Here is a 16,615-nt window from a genome sequence, read left to right as displayed (position 1 = left end):
TCAGTAGAGACAGGGTTTCACCATGTCAGCCAGGCTGGTCTCGAACTCCCCGACCTCAAGTCATCTGCTCGCTTTGGCCTCCCAGAGTGCTTGGATTCAAGGCATGAGCCACTGCGCCCAGCCCAGGATTTTGCATTTCAATCTTTGATTCAATTTGAGTTGCTTTCTGTACATGGTGAGACACGAGCCCAGTGTTATTTCTTCTGCATCTAGGTAGCCACTGATCCCAACACCACTTAGTGGTAGGGAGTCCTTTCTCCATTGCTTATTTTTGTTGATGTTTTTTCAAGTATGATGATTTCAGGTGTGCAGGTTTTATCTGGGTCTTCTAATCTGTTCCACTGTTCTGTGGAAGCGGGCGCTCAGCTTTTTAGTGAAAATGCCAACCCATTACATTGTCTGTGGGTGTTTTCTTAAGAGTGCTTCCTTTGTTTCAATTTTTAAAAAACACATTTAGCAGCCTATGTGCATGGATTTCTTTTTGAAAATACATGTGCACCTTATGTTTTCTTGTAGGAGTTTTGTGGTTTCAGAATTTTTAGGCCTTTAACGTATTTTGCATTGATTTTTGTGTTGCATGACACAAGGGTCCTAGTTTAGTGTTTTGTTTGTGAATATTCAGTCTACTCAAAATCATTTATTGAACAAGCTCTCTTTTGCCCATTGTGTCTCTTTGGTGTTCTTTTGAAAAATGTGTTCACTATATGTAAATTGGGGTTTATTTGGTTTACTCATACTGTCCACTTTCTTAGTTTATGCCAATAAATGATTGTTCCGATAATTATAAAAGTTTGTGTTTTTCATTCATTATTTTAGGTTTTAAGTTTGTATTTTTTAACTAATTTCTACATTTATTATAGACTAAAGGGTACAAAGGCAGATTAGTTACTGCCTTTGGTATATTGCATGACACTGAGACTGGGGTCCCAGAGACCTTATCACGCAGGGAGTGGTTGTACCCATCGGGTAGATCTTTAGCCCATACCTCGTTCCTTCTTCCTTTTTCATCTGATAGTCATCATTCTTCATGAGTGTCTGTTGTTTTCGCTTTTATGGTAGGGTGTATTCAATGTTAGCTCCACCTTAGAAGTGAGAACATGTGGCATTTGGTGTTCTGTGTGTTCCTTATTTGCCTTCAGATAATGGCCTCCAGCTCCTTTCGTGTTGCTGCCAAGGATGTGATTTCTTTTTTTCTTTTTTTTTTTTTTTTTTAACGGCTGCCTAGTTTTTCATGGTATATATGTACCAAATTTTCCTTTTCTGATCCACTGTTGATGGGTGCCTGGGTTGATTTCACGTATTTACCATTGTTAATAGTACCGCCAAGACCATTTGTGTGCATGTTTGTTTTGGACAAAAGAATTTATTTTCCTTTGTGTATACCCCAGTGGTGGGCTTGCTGTGTCAGATGGTAGTTGTGGTTTAAGTTCTTGGAGCAATCTCCAACGTGCTTTCCGTGGTGTCTGAACTACTCTGCATTTTCACCAAAAGTGGACCTGTGTCCCCCTTCTCTGCTGCCTCGCCAGTGTCATTTTTATTTTCTTAACTGTGTAATCGCTATTCTGACCAGTGTGCGATATATCTCATTGTGCTTTTGATTTGTATTTCTCCGATAATTAGGTTCAACATATTTTCAAATTTTTGGTTGCTTGTATACCATCTTTCAAGAAGTGTGTGCTTATATCCATTGCCTATTAATTATTTGGGGAGTTTTGCTAATTGATTTGTGTGAGGTCTTTAAGGTAGATTCTGGACATTAGAACCTTGGTCAGGTGCATACTTTGGGAACATTTTCTCTCATCCTGTATGTCGTCTGTCTACTCTGTTGGTAATTTCTTGTGTTGTGTGGTGGCTCTTTAGTGTATTAGGTCCCACATGTCGATTATTGCTTTTGTTGCAGTGTCATATGGGGTCTTAGGCATATAAATGCCTTGTCAAAGCTGATGTCGAAGGGTATTTCCTAGGGTCTCTTGTAGGCTTTTTGTACTTTGAGGTCTTCCATTTATATCCTTTATTCATCTGAGTGAACTTTGGTACATGGTGAGAAGTAGAGGCTCACCATATGCAGAAGATATGGGGAGTTCTTTTCCCATTACTTATTGTGTATTTCATCCAGAATCAGGTGGTATGAAGTGTGTGAGTTCATTACGCCAGTTCTCTGTTCTCTTCCACTCATCCATGTGGAAGCAGGTCCCTAGAGTTTGAGTGAAATTTCAAATTAGAGTGTGATGCATCCATTGTAATTTGGATTTCTCAGAATTTGGAAATACAGGGCATTTCCTAGTCTCACATGAACTTCAGCATTGTTTCTTTCTATGTCCTTAAGAACAATTTGTTCTATAGTAAAAGTATACAATTAAAGAGTAGAGTGGGACATTTTGATCTATGCATATATACCTTGTGTAATGATGAAAGCAAGGCATTGACTGTCTCTGTTACCTTGTGTAGTTATTATTTATTAGTTCTCTGTGGTTGCAATATTCAGAGTCCTTCTTTTCAGCCTTTTTTGGAAAATATGGTGGGATACTGTTAAGTCTAGACACCCTGCTGTGGAGTAGAACAGCTGAATTTATTCCTGTCATCTGAGTGTAACGTTGTATCCACTTCCCAGTTCCTGCTCCGACTCCTCATCCCACAGCCTCCCTTCACCACTGTGGAACTTTCTATATCTAGGAGATAAAGTCATTTAGAGAGAAAGCTGATCTCATTCTCACATGCGTGAAATCATGCCGTGTTTGGCTTTCTCTGCCTGACTCGTTTCATTGAAGGTCATGTCCTCCAGGTTTCTGCACGTTGCTGCAGATGACATGGTTTCGTGAATTTCTATGGCCGAAGAGGATTCCATTGTGTACTGCAGTTTCTTTATCCCTTCATCTGTGCATGAACAGGTAGGTTGATTGGGTACCTTTGCTATTGTGAATAGTGCTTCAGTCGCCATAGGAAGGCCAATATCTCTTCAACATAACAGATTCCATGTACTTTCTGTGTATAACTGACGGTGGGATTGCTAGGTGAATGGGTAGTTGTAATGTAAAATGTTTAAGGCACCTTCAACTGCTTTGCTTCGTGTGTAAAATAATGTACATTCCCAGAAAAAGTATATGAAAGTGTCTTTTTCTGCATTTCTACGTTGACCTCTGCCTGTGAACGTATGGGTTGTGTTGGTTTTTTTTGTTTTGTTTTGTTTTGGTTTTGGTTTTTTTTTGGTAAGTTTCGTTCTAATTAAAGTGAGAGGTATTTGAGTGTGGTTTGTACTTAGACATTTGTGTGAGGATTAGTGAAGTTGAGCAGCTTCTCTTTGACCTGTCATTGAATTTCGTGTTTTCCTTTCAGATGTGCCTGTTTAGGTTCTTTGCCCAGTTTTAGCTTGGGTATTTGGTTTTATTCATTTTCCCAGTTAGAGTAGTGTTAGTTTCTCATACGTTAGATTAACAACCACTTTCACAGATGTGATTCTGCTGAACTTTCTTTCAATCTGTAGGATGCCTTCTTTTTAATAGTTCATTGTTTCTCTTCCCCATGTGGTAGCTCTAAAATGATGTATAGTCTCATGTGTTTGTATTCACATTTGTTAGCAGTGATTTTAGTGTTCCATCCAAAAAGAACAAAAAATAAGAAAAAGTATTGCCAAATCAATTACATGGTCAAAGATTTCTTGCCATAGATAATTTTTGCTTTTGTTTTCTTTCCTTTTCGTAAACTGCATGCAGATATACAAGTTTTGCTGAGATACAGACTCCCACTTTTCTTATAGGAGCTTTGCGGCTCCAGGATTGGGTTTAGGTGTTTATTTGGTGTTGATTTAGAGGTATGATATTGCAGACCCTGAAATGTTGACTTCTTTGTCTTGTTTTTGTCTAATAGGGCACAATGGGGTTTGTGTTCAAATTAAGCTCTGGGACATCCTTTTGATACTGGGTTCAAATGATTCTCTCCTTCCTTGATGTCCACTTAGGGGAGAAGTGTCAGAAAATCTGGGAAGATCCATAGTGGAAAAAGTTTATCTGTATTTTGTGGAGACTGATGGCCAGCTCTCTTCAGCCCAGGACTTCTGCAGAATGCCAGCCCTTCTGCTTGCTTAAATACCTCCCATCTCCAGCCCATCAGTAAATATTTCAGTGATTCATTAAATATTCAAACCTTAAGAAAGCAGAGTAACCCAGTGGAAGTTGAATTTAACTAGAATTTAAGTTTGAGAGTAGCTGGTCAGTAGAACAAGTGTGGTAGATTGGGTGACATATTATGGTTTTTAAGGGTTTTTGGTTTTTTTTGTTTTCCTTAAACAGAGTTAACAATAATCAATTTGAATAAAAAGGGAAAACATGAAATGTTTGGCATGTGTAATGTGAACGCTGTTCTATGACTTGTTCAGCCATAGCCTCAATTTGACATACTAGACTATGAATCCTAAAGACTGGTATACAGTTACTGCACTGGCTGAACTTTTCTCATGCCAACAACTATAGAACATTTTGAATAGCGTTTTAAAATTTTGTTTTAATGAAAGTTAAGAAAAAAACCCTTACTTATACACTAAAGAAAATAAACATAAAATGATCTACCCCCGACTCGCAGAAGTCCCATGGCCTGATCCTGGCCAACAGGAGCAGCTTGTGTTGAGGAGCAGGGGCCAGATGCAGCTGAGCTGCCAGCCACCTAGATGTGGTTCCCTGGTGTCACAGTCTGGGTAAAGGATGGTGCAGAGCCGGTGTTCTGGGCAGCACCCTGGTGGGGTCCCAGCCACTGCAGGATGTTGCCGGCCTACTGGGATTCGGGCTCCAGCTGGCAGGACAGCTTGTAGCTGCAGGAGAGAGAGCCAGCTGTGAGGCCACCATGAGCCACGCATCAGGTCCCCACTCAGTGACTGCCCAGCTGGAATTCTGGGTCCCCAGCGGTTCCCATGCAACAGGGCTTGATGCTGGTCATGGAGTCATGGCCATAGGCTCTCTGCAACTGGCCACAGGGGAGTCTCCTCTAGGCCACGTGGGGTGGCTGACACCTGTAATGTCAGTACTTTGGGAGGCTGAGTGGGGTGGAATGTTTGAGGCCAGGAATTTGAGACCAGCCTGGATAACATCGTGAAACCCCATCTGTACCAGAAAAACAGCAGAACAGCAGGACATGGTGTCTGTACATGCTGTACCATGTCCTGGGACATGGTGTACAGCGGTAGTCCCAGCTGCTTGAGAGGCTGAGGAAGGGCTTGAGCCCAGGAGGCAGACATTGCATTGAGCAAAGATGGTGACACTACAGTGCAGCCTGGGCAACAGAGCCAAACCTTGTTAAAATAAAATGGAGAGCCTTCTCCCACCCTCTGCCCGTCTGCTAGGCCCTCACCTCTCCTTGTCACTAAGCTGCTCCATTCTTGGGAAATAGGTGACAAATTTATCCAAAGGCTGAAGCCTGTGATTCATGGCAGCCACTTGGAGCAGCTGCATTTCCTGCAGAACTCGGACCTCCTAGAGACAAGGCAGGATGCTGACAGGGCCTGGGGGGAAGATGCTGAGGGGGGTCTTTGGTAGGCAGGGAGAAGGGGCTGGTCCCTAGGGCAGTTTTCTGAAGGGGGCCCTATGTAGTCCCCAGCCTGCTCTCAGAGTTGGATGTAAACATCCCCTCCTGCAGGAATTGGTCTTTGATCCAGTGCCTTTCCCAATTTCTACATGAGGATAGATCTCTTCCTGCTGTGTGTGTCAAACCCTCCCAGTAACTTTCTAAGATGTAGAGGACGGAGCCAGGGAATGTCCTGCCCAGGGTGGACTGTGAGGTCCACATCCCCACCCTCCTCCAATGTGAATGTCCCAGCTGCTCACCTTCCTCCTCTTGTTGCTGTTGCCCTGGAAGGCAGACAGAGCCCATCAGAAAGGTCCCTGGCCCACAACCAGCCCCACCCCACCCCTTCCCATGCTGTACTACTGCTAGGGTCACCAGGGTCAGGGGATGTGCACATGACAGGATTTGGATATGCCTCAGACTCCATGCTCTAGAGCGGGGAGCATGGGAGCTGAGGCTCAGGGACACTGTGCCCCAACCCTGTCTGATGACAGGGAAACTGAGGTCTGTTATAGAAAAAAAGCGCTCAGTGACCCTGGAACTGCCTGCCCTTGGAGAGGCTCAATTTCACTCTCCAATTACAGGACTACCCTGGTGAGTCGCTGAGTCCAGTTCAGCCCACACCTCAGCAGCTTTCCAGTCAGGCAGCTCTGCAGCTTCACCACTCAGGGATAGGGACTGGTGGCTGCCATGGAGCCTCCATCACGCAGAGGTGATGAGATGGGCCTGACACCCCCACCTGCAGGAGCAGCTGTGAGGCTCTCAGGAGAGCAGGTTTGCCAATGGCTGAGATCTAAGGGCTCGGTCCAGGCCCCTCTCCTCCCAAGCCTCAGGTTCCTGATTCCCAACCAACCTGCCCCAGGCTCACTCACATCCAGATCGTCCGGGATGGCCGAATCCAACCTCTGTAACACAGTCAGAAAATCCCCCAGGAAGGGGACCACACCCTGTGCCAAGGAGGGTTGGGGAGGTGGTGATGAGTATTGGCCATCAGATGGCTGCCCACTGTCCTGTCCCATGAAATCCCATCAGCCCCTGTCTCCCAGAACCCCCCTCCCTAGGTCTCCCGGATGGAGCAGCCAAAGACCCTCAGCTGCCTTTCCCAGTTCTCTGCCTCCTCTATCCCAGCTGACCTCCAAGTCTAGCAAGCACTCTTAGTTATTAAAATCCCACTCTATGGTGGGATTTTAACAATTCACAGGGGCATGTGGTCCCAGCCTTACCCTTCCCCACATCCACTCTGAGTCCAGCTTTCCCAGACCCTTGCTCTGGTGTCTCGAATGGAGATTTTCCAGGCCCAGTGTCCACAGGAGGACAGGGCTGGGTGGAAGCCCCCACTGTCTTGATATGGAGGCCTCCAGCTGGCGGGGAAGGGAGCCCTGTCCTGTGATCCCCTGCGGCCCCTCCATGAATAAGGCTCGCTCACCTTCTTTTGCCTCCGCAGTCTCATCTGGGCTCTCTGGGGATTCCTCTCCTGGGTGGCCACCTTAAAGCTCCCCGCCTGCCAGGTGTCAGTGATGGAGACAGTGAGGCTCTCCTCCCCTCCCCAAGTTACACCCCAGCCATCCCACACTTGGATCCCCAGGGACTGGCATGAGTCACCTGGCACAGTGCTCATACCACTGGCCCAGCTCCACACTCCTGTGTGTGTCACCCCGTCAGGCAGCCGGGCCTGCCTGAGACTGTTTTCTCTTCTGTAAAGAGCGATGAAAACCACAGCTACCTCACAGGGCCTCCTGAGTACTTTTTCCTATTCCTGTTGCCATTGTTCTCATCCTCATCCCTCTGAGGAAGAACCAGGCATGAGCACCCTCAAATTGCTTTCTTTTCTTGAACCTCGTTTCTGTCCTGTGAGGGCTGCACTACAGGCTCAGCATCCCTTCATTTTCCAGAAGAGCAAACAGAGGCCCAGAGCGGGCAGCGACTCCCCAGGGACCCAAAAGAGAGGGCGCCTCCTCCCTGTCGTGGAGGCTGTGTCTCGGCTGCCTTCACCCAGTATCTCAGCACCACCACCCATCAGGGTCGTGTTCTCTGGAGTCTCCTGAGTGTCTAGGTCTGCAACCAGGCACAGTAGTGATGGGAAAGAGACAGGGCGTTTTAGGAGACCTGGTTAAGTGGCACCTGCCTATCTGAGCCCCGCTGGAGTCTGTGACACACAAACTGCATTTTAATCATGCCAAAGATTTTGCCTCGCCATTGATCCCTCAGGGGACTTCCATGCACAGAACGCTCTCTTCCTCTACTCAGGATGTGACCTCCTGTGTCCCCATCTCTGACTGACATGGCAGGGTTTTCCAGAATCCTGGGTGGGGTGACATGTTGCCTTCTCATTTGCATGGAAGATTCTGAGATCTGGTCAGGGAGGATCCCCTAGGAATGCCTGAATCCCCCACATGCTTGTCATGAACATGTGTCACTGCTCACTGGTGAGAATCCTGTGACATGAACCTTTTCAGGTGTCTGCAAAGGGCAGAGCAGGGAGTCCCAGCAAACACATATGTCTGTCCCAAGCATGCCCATTGGTACCCATAGCTGGGCAATCCACTGGACTCCCTGGCACATGAGCTTCCTCTGTTGTCGTTTCCCCTCTCCCGCAGTGTGGATAGAGGCCCCTGCCCATGGAGGTGCACTGCAGACAGAAGCAGCAGCAGAGGCCTGGCTTCCTGAGGAATTACTGGCCAGTTTGAGATAGGAAGAAAGTCCCACCTACCATGAACACCCCCCAGCCTGGAGGAAGCTCCATGCCAGCAGCACGGACCAGCATGGGAGCCAGAGCCCTGCTAATGCTGCAGCTCATCACCCCTGCTCAGCAGCCCAGCAGCCATTGCCACATCCCATTTCCAGGGCCTCCTGCCCCTGTGCCCCCACGTGCCCGTCGATCCACACACCTCTCTTCCTGTTGCCCAAGGTAGGCATAGAGGGAATTTTTCAAGTCCACTTTTAGTAGGTAAATCAAAACAAAACAAAATAACTACTGCACACTGGCTCCAATGACCTTCCAAACTCACTCTTTTCTCTGACCCTTACACACTTGTCCTGCATCTCCAAGACTCCACTGTACCTTGATCAGCAGGTCCCTCTTCACTGCAGTGTCTTTTTTGCAGAGTTCTTTTAGATATTTTGTGCTTTTGCTATGGACAGAGGAAAGAAAGAAGGGTAAATTTGGGAAACACTGGGGAGATTTGTGAGTTCCAATCCAATCCCTTTTGTTTGAAAATCCAGAGAATCCCAACTTCCTGGGTGAGAGTTTCCAGTGGGGTCCTTTGATGACAAGGGCTCCAGAGGAACAGGGTGGGAGTTTTCATGCTCCTCGCCTGGGCCCCGTCTCCACTTCACATGAGCCACTGTTTGTTTACAGTTAGCTTTTATTTGGACACAGTTCCACTGCTGGATACAAACACCTGAAAGTCTCCAGTTGGCTCTAGTCTGTTCCTGATGGTTAAAAAACTGTAGTCCCGAGTTGGAAATCCTTGCCTAGAAGTCCAGGGCAGCTTAGTGACCACACCCACCAGTCCATCCCTGCCTTGTGTCCCTGGACTCCAAGAACCTTTCAGAGTCGTTGAGGGCACGTGGGGAGACATACAGGTCCCTAGGTCAACCCTGGTGCTCCCATGGAGAGAGTCCTCCTCACCTGGACACTGCTGCCCATGTCTTATGTAGCCGATATATTGGTTTGCTGCACAGTGCGGAGACGATGGCGTGCACAGTGGAGAAGTTGTTGAGGCTTAGGCACTCCTGAAGAGGGAAGAGTGAGCTATGAGGTCCATGGGTGGAGCCTGGCCCACTTCAGCCTCAGCTCCCTCTGCTGAGATCTCCCCTCCTGGACGAAGCAGAGGCCTGGGAACCCTTCGGAGGGCACACCTGTGGCCGAGTGAATGTCACTCATCTAGGAGGATTTTAGTTCAACCCAAGGAAGAACCCAGGTCAGAAGTGAGCAGCTACCACTGGGCCATGGGAGTCAAGGTCAGTGAACCTCTGGCAACAACCTCCTAGGGGATGTGCAGGGCTCAGGCTAGAGATACAGAAGCCAATCCTGAAAGCCGATGGAGAAGAGCCAGTTCCCCTTTTTCAAAGAGGGAAGCCTCAGGCCCAACCATGGCTTACCCTGGCCACCTTGATCCAGTGCTCCACCACCCTGGCCCTGTCCTTGGCCCTCATGCTGTGGTCCCCAAGGCAGGAGGTCGTGACACAGTTCTTGAGCCTGTTGAAGTGTGCGACGGTAGCACGAACTGTGGGTGCCACGTGCTCATTCCCCTTCTGATGTCGTTGGCCCCAGATGGAGCCCAAGCATTCGTAGAGCTCCACCTTCTTGAACAGATCCTTTTGGGGAGAATGAGAGTGTCATGGATACAGCACACCCCAGCTCAGGGTCACCTATAGTCCCAGGCAGGGACTGAGCTCACAGTCATCCATGGTCTCTGGCAGGAACCAAGCTGGAGCTCAGAAAGCTTTAAAATGGGCTCCAGAAGTGTGGGAGTCCCTGGGTTTGATTTTCTGCCCACTGAGGGCCCTGAATGCATCATGGCCCAGAACCCAACAAGAGTGGGAAGAGAGAGTGACATTTTCTCCCAGGCCATCCGCACTCCAAGGACTAGAAGGTGGCTCAGGCCTGTCCATCCTGAGACCTTGTCTTCCTCCCATCCCAATCAGCCCTCTTCTTCTCTCCATACTGGTGCACTTTCCTTGTGGCAGCTGCAACTATGGGCTCTGCTTGGGTGTCTGCCGTAGAATCTAGTATGCATCAGGTACCTAATAAGTGCTGAGGGTCGTGAGGCTCCTGAGCAGCTGGATGAGTGACCCATGGCCCTGCCTGCCCCTCAGTGATCACCTGCCCTGTCCTGCTTTCTGTCCATCCCCTGTCATTCAGTCTGCACAGTCACTCTGTGCAGCTGGCACGGGCGATGTCCCATCTCTGCTGTCCACATGCAGACAGGGAAGGCTTGTGGGTGAGGAAACTCATCCAGATCCCATGGTTGGTAAGAAGTGGGGCTGAAATTGGACGCAGGGCATTGGCCGCCTCTCAGGGAGAGGCTGGTCTGAGACAGTTGGTGCCAGAGTCACAGCCTGCAAAGCCCAGCTGCTCACCACATCCATGAGGGTCAGCTGCTCTGCCAGCAGCCTGGGAGGGAAGGTCTTGATGTCAGGCATCTCCTCACGAGGTGGGTTCTTCACAGCCCCGGAACAGGGGGACTCTGGGGCTGACTGTATCTCCAGCACTGTTCCTGGAGGGGGCCTTTCTTTTGGTGCTGGCCCTGGTGCTGAATGTAGATATCTGGGTGCATTCAGGCTTGCATGTGACTCTGGCTCCAGAGCAGGCCCCAGGTCCGCCAGCAGTGGTGGTGCTGGCTCCAGGGCCAGCATTGTTAATGGGTGTTGCCCAGGAGGTGGAGTAGGATCTGGAAAAGGGGAAAAGGTCACCCCACCAGTCACTTTTCACTGGACTTTCCAAGCACAGAAATGACCGGATGGAATTTAAGGGAATTGTAGCCCCAAAACACCACCCCAGGAAAGTCTTCCAGACTGCAAGCCACCTCACCATCTGGCTTGGCCTCGTTGGGCTCCAGAAGCACCAACTGGCCTAGGACAAGTTCCTGGTGGTCCTCCACACCCAGTCCAGGCCAGGCGAAGTTCCTGAAGGCCAGCTTTATCCGGAAAGATGACCGTTGCGGGGGCTGATAGCAAACTGAAGTGTTTTCAAGGGGCCAGGTGAACAAAATGGAGGTGATGGTGCTGGTGATGGAGTAGACAACTGAGTCAGAGGCCTGGCCTTCTCCCACACAACCCTCCAGGGCACCCTTGTGTGGTTCTGGGTCCCTGACCTGTTGCAGCCTGTGTAGAGGACAGCCCCACCCTACCACAAGCCATCAGTGCTGTCCTGGAAGGGGCAGACCTGGCCATGCACCATGGCTGTACAGACCCTTTTGCACCCCGGCGTCCCACTGACATTCTCTTCCCAAGACCCTGGAGCACAGCCCTGTGCACCTGGGCACTCAAGACTGCAGCTCCAGGCTGATTTGTGAGCAGCTTGCTCATCAAGCTCCAGCTCTGGCTCCCCTGTTCCTGGGGTTAGGAGGGTAGGGGCAGATGTTGGCTGGAGGAGGACAGGGAGATCTGGGAAGCCATGGTGCTGTGGTGGGTCTCTCAGTGGCCAGCTGTGACCCCAGCCTCCCCTCTCCTTTGCAGGGCACCTAAGTCTCCATTTACAGAACTCACTATATGCCTCTTACAGGGGAAGTCCCCAGATGTCAGCCTTCTTGTGGGAATTATAAGAAGTATGAGCCCCAGGGCTCTTTTAGCGTCTCCCCAGCCAGAGTCCACATCTTTTCCCCCATGTTTTGTGGGTGAAAACGCCTTTCAGAATCCTAAATTCACCCAGTTTATACTTGTTGCTGGGCTCCGTCATTCTAGTCAGAATCTGGGAGGATGCCACCATCTGTAGAAGAGGCCATGAGGGTTTCACCTCTAACATTCTGTAGATACGACCTGTTTATTCTGTCTCCTGTGAGTGCCTGACTCAGTAGAGTCGATACTGAGGGATTGCCATCGGCTTTGTTTATGAAATTATGCCAAACCACAAGAAGAGCGATGCAAAAAATGAGGTGTTTTGTATGTATGTGTTGAATGAGTGAACCCCAACCGTTGGTGAACCCCATTGAGCCTCTCCGGATGTCTGAGTGGGCCTGTGTCTCTCTTTTCAGCACCAAGTGTCCTTTCTTCCGTCTGTGTCAAGGAGAGAGACCAGCCAGAAAGAATCTCAGACATCCTTACCAGTTCCATCATAGACTTGCTGTTCTATGTGCTTTTCCAAACATCGAGGGATATGGGCCATTGAGACAGAATGCTGAGAGCTACTTCAGTGAGGGGGAAGAGAAAAGTAATAAACATGAATCACAGCACCTCCAGCAGATACCCAGAGTTTTAGGCTTTAGGCACCCCTTTTTTTTTGCCGTGTCTTAGATCATTCAGTCCCTACAAGAACCCTGTGAGGTTCATCTTCTCACTACTCCTTGTTCCAGAGGAGCCAGCCGAGTCTCTGAGAGCTGCATCTTCAAGGCACAGCCAGTAGGGGACAGAGGCACCTCCATGCCTTGGAGGGGATGGGCACTCACCTTCTAACCAGTAGTTCCAAAAAGTGTGGCACGGTGATAAAGTCCCAGGAAGGGCCCAGGCAGGTGGCATAGGAGGAGATGGGTTTAGTTAGCAAGGCTGGAACCAGGGAGTCCAACAGCTTCTCCCTTGTGCTGGGCTGGAAAGTTGGCGTCCTGCAGATCTGATTTTCATACTAGGGGGAAAAGGAGGGACATGGGAGTCAGTGGTAACACTGTGAACCACCAGAGGATCGGGATCTGGAACTCACACCAAGAAGCATCAACCCTTCAGGGACTTGTGCATGTAGAGAACCTGGGTGCCCATAGTGAAAAGGGTTCTAGGCTTTCAAAGTAAAATTGCATGTGAGGATGGAGAGTGATAAATGATTCTTGCTTTCAAGGCGTTGTCACGGTGTTTGTTAGCTGTGGGGCAATGGCACCCTGTGAATCAGCAGCCTGCATGAAGAGCATCATCCCTGCAATCCTCACAAATCACCCTCATGGTAGAGAAGAGACACGGGCTTTTGGATTTCACATGGCTGCTGAACAGCACCTGGGTCAGAAGGGAGCACCTTTCACAGGGAGGACTGCATGAAATTCCCTCTGGGCCACCTGAGGCTCCACCTCTGATATGGAAGGGAAGGGCCTGGGGAGGCCTGGTCCCCTCTTCTTTTTAGCAGCAAGGCACAGGACAAGACGCTCTAGTAGAAGAACCTTTTAACTTAAAGGGATAGGATTGTTTTTGTTCTTTCAACATGAACATGACTCTGGAGAAACAGCTATGGCTATCCCAGCCCTGGGCAAGGGGAAAATGCCGGAAAACTCCAGGGTGGGAGGGAGCACATCCCAAGGCCCAGGATCTGCCAGACAACTGGGGAAGAGAAAACGCAGGCAGGTATTGAAGCCGTGAAAGGTTACGCAAATGTACGTTTGAAACTGGAAATGAAATAAGGTGATTTTCTCTGCCACACGAACAACAGATTGGCAAAACGTTAAAGCATGTTAGTATTCAGGGGAGGCCGTGTTCAGAGAAGCAGCTACCTTCAGAGGCTGCTGGTGACTGTGTGACCAGCTGGAACTCTTTTGGACAGTCAATTGGCTTGAGATGTTGAAACTTGATGACTGCATATCCTTTCACCCAGATATCCCATTCCCGGGTGTGTGTCTTCCGCAGGGGATTTGTGTATTTTATGGATTGAATTGTGTCCCCTCCCCCAAATGTAAATGTTTCTATTCTCAACCCCAGAGACTCAGAATGTGACTGTGTCTGGACCCAGAGTTCTCCAAGAGGTAATTCAGGTGAAGTGAGTTCATTAGGGTGGCCCCTAATTTAATATGCCTGGGGTTCTTACAAGGAGAGGTGATGAGTGCACAGAGACGTTGAAGAGAAGACCCTGTGCTGACTGAGATAGAAATCAGCCATCTCCAAGGCAAGGAGAGAGGCCCAGAGAAACCACCCCAGACTGACAGCTTGACATTGGAGTTCCAGTCTCCAGAATTGTGAGGAACCAGATTTCTGTGGTTAAGCCCTTCAGTCAGCGTGGCATGTTATGGCAGCCCTGGCAAACTGCTCCAGCCTATTAGGACACACATAGGATTATGCTCCCTGCAGAACAGCTTCCTAGAAAGGGAATTTTATCATGACATGCTCCACCAGCATTGAGAGGCTGACCCGCTGTGGAACATAGCCTCCCTTAAGGAATATTACAGTGAGATGTGAGGGTACAGCTCCTGCCCGATTGGCCTGCAGGGATGAGTTCTGTGAGATGACACTTTAAAGACAAATGCATGGAGTAGCTTCACCTTCTGTTGCTGTGGTCAACGCCCCCCCACCCTTGTTTGTGTAAAAGTTCTGTATTTTAAGTCCTGGAGGAGGTCTGGCAGGGCAGCAGAGCTGCCTGTTGCCCGAGATACCCTTAGGGTGGGGAGTTAAAATGATAACAGTATGAGTATGTTGCTGTTGTTACCATTATACTCAATTCTTGTGGCAACATGCTGAGATACTTCTGGCATAGCATAAAGTGAAAACAGAAGGATTTTCTCTGATCTTTCTCTGATAGGTGAGGGGGACTTTGCCTGTAACCAAGTTGTCACTGGGGACTGATGGCAGCTAGATTGCTTTGGGATAGGACAGTGGGTCACTAAAGTGGGAAAGCCCTAGGACAGAGCTTAGGGAGTCCCCATATTTGTGTTGGAGTCCTGGGCCCACCCTGGTTTTCTGGAGTCCCTGTGTGTGGAGACCCTTCTGTGCCCTGTCTCACCCCAGACCAGCACTGGCCGTTGTTGGTGGCATGGTGCACCTGTCCTTTAACAAAGTTGGAGAAATGGAATCCATCCAGCAGCTCCTGCTTGATCCACTGTGTGGAGCTCTACAAAGAGAGTGCCCGAGAGCCGGGCCAAGAGGTATCAGTGGCCTGTCTGGTTCACCCCACAATGGGATACCCCCATTAGAACTTCTCCTTGTCCACCCCCCTTCCCCAACAATATTTGCCACATAGGAGCATCTGCATAGACCTCCAGCCGGAGAAGGTTGAGTTCTCTGGCAGATGACAGCTTGAGGTCTTGGGATTCAGATCTGAGTAGACAAAGTGTGTCCTCAACGCTCACCTTCCCATCCTGCCAGGCATGGTCTGGGCTGTGAACCTGACATACCTACCAGGCTCCAAACACCTGACAACCAGCCTGCTCCTGTCCAGGGAGGGCCCCTCATCTCCTGTTTCCCCCATACACATGGGGAGGGGCTCGGCGCTGCCCTGACGGGCAGAGCTGAGGCCTGGCCTGGACGTGCCTGCCCTGGGCCCTGTGTTACCTGTGGGTGCCTTCTGGCAAAGGGCCAGAGGCGTCGAGGGTGAGGGTTGAACCAATGTCTATATTCTTGAGAAAGACTCCCATTTTGGCCTCTCCTGCAACGAGGAGATCGGCAGCATGTCGGGACACAGCAGGAGAACATGTTGTTCTCCGGAGTGTCGCCCACCAAATGAGCTGGAAATGGGGCTGTGTGTATAATATGGGTGCCTAGTTACCAGAATTCTAAGTTCTATTGGGGATCTGTCAGCAAGGAAGTGAGGTCACATCTTGCAGGTTCCATCCTGTAAGCTCCTCCTTTCCATGAGACCTACTCACAGATCCCTCTGGGTTTCTGATCGCTCACCCTCCCCCATCAACTCCTTACCTTTCACCATTAAGCAAAAGTGTGCCTCTTCAGCACCTTGGGAAGAGAAGACCGGAATATAACCATTCTCCCAGGTTTGAGGAGCCAGTGCTGGGTCAAGAGCAGCCTTTTATCATAGCAGTTGTGAGACCCTAGAGAACTCCTTTGGTGTTTTGGGGCCTCCTCAGCTTGAACAATGGGGATTATGCTAGCATCTCCTTCCTAGGGAACTCATGAGGTGTGTTTGAGATAAATCTTAAAAACTCATGGTGTGGTGTTCCCTGTAGATTTTGCACACCCTGCAAGATGGAAGAACTACAAGAAGGGGTGAGAAGTAGCATGGAATACAACTCCAGTGGGCCTGGGGTCCACAGTGTGATCTCAGGAAAAACCAATTATGCTCTGGGCCTCGTCTTTCATTCTCCACCAGTAGAGGTTGAGATTAAATGAAATTCAGACATCCTCCTCTTCTGACATTGCACCTTCCAGTGCGTTCCCATTTTATTTAGAACCAGACCCTGTGCCTCATCTCAGCCTTGGGTGGGTAGTATCCACAAAGACAGCACTGAGGGGTTAGTGGCTCCCTTCTGAATGATAGAATAGGACACAGATGGTGAAATAGCACTTCTGAGCTAGTTCAGGCTGTTACAGCCAAGATCCGTAGCCTGGGGAGCTCATCAAGAAGAGAATTGTGTTTCTCCCAGTTCTGGAGGCTGGAAGTTGGAGATCAGGGTACCAGCCTGGTCAGGCCTTAGTGAGTACACTTCTGTCCCATTCACTGAGCTTTTACAGGTGCTGTCCTTTCCTTGGAGGATGACTCAACTTT

General features: G+C 49.2%; 1 protein-coding gene across 1 annotated transcript; it reads right to left on the bottom strand.

Moving 5' to 3' along the window:
* Positions 1-4,533: 4,533 nt before the first annotated feature.
* LOC112633189 (ral-GDS-related protein-like) lies at positions 4,534-11,583 on the bottom strand. Its single transcript, XM_025399637.1, is given in 15 exon segments — positions 4,534-4,568; positions 4,571-4,678; positions 4,681-4,801; positions 5,000-5,090; positions 5,338-5,459; positions 5,811-5,834; positions 6,423-6,497; positions 6,977-7,051; positions 8,612-8,681; positions 9,182-9,285; positions 9,655-9,870; positions 10,636-10,946; positions 11,087-11,280; positions 11,406-11,508; positions 11,511-11,583. Coding segments are annotated over 15 exon segments (1,722 nt in total).
* Between the last annotated feature and the right edge of the window lie 5,032 nt (positions 11,584-16,615).

Source organism: Theropithecus gelada, chromosome 10 (genome assembly GCF_003255815.1).
Source record: "Theropithecus gelada isolate Dixy chromosome 10, Tgel_1.0, whole genome shotgun sequence".
NCBI classification, from domain to species: Eukaryota; Metazoa; Chordata; class Mammalia; order Primates; family Cercopithecidae; genus Theropithecus; species Theropithecus gelada.
The sequence above is the reverse complement of the archived record's forward strand: the minus strand, read 5'-3'. Positions and strand labels throughout refer to the sequence as shown.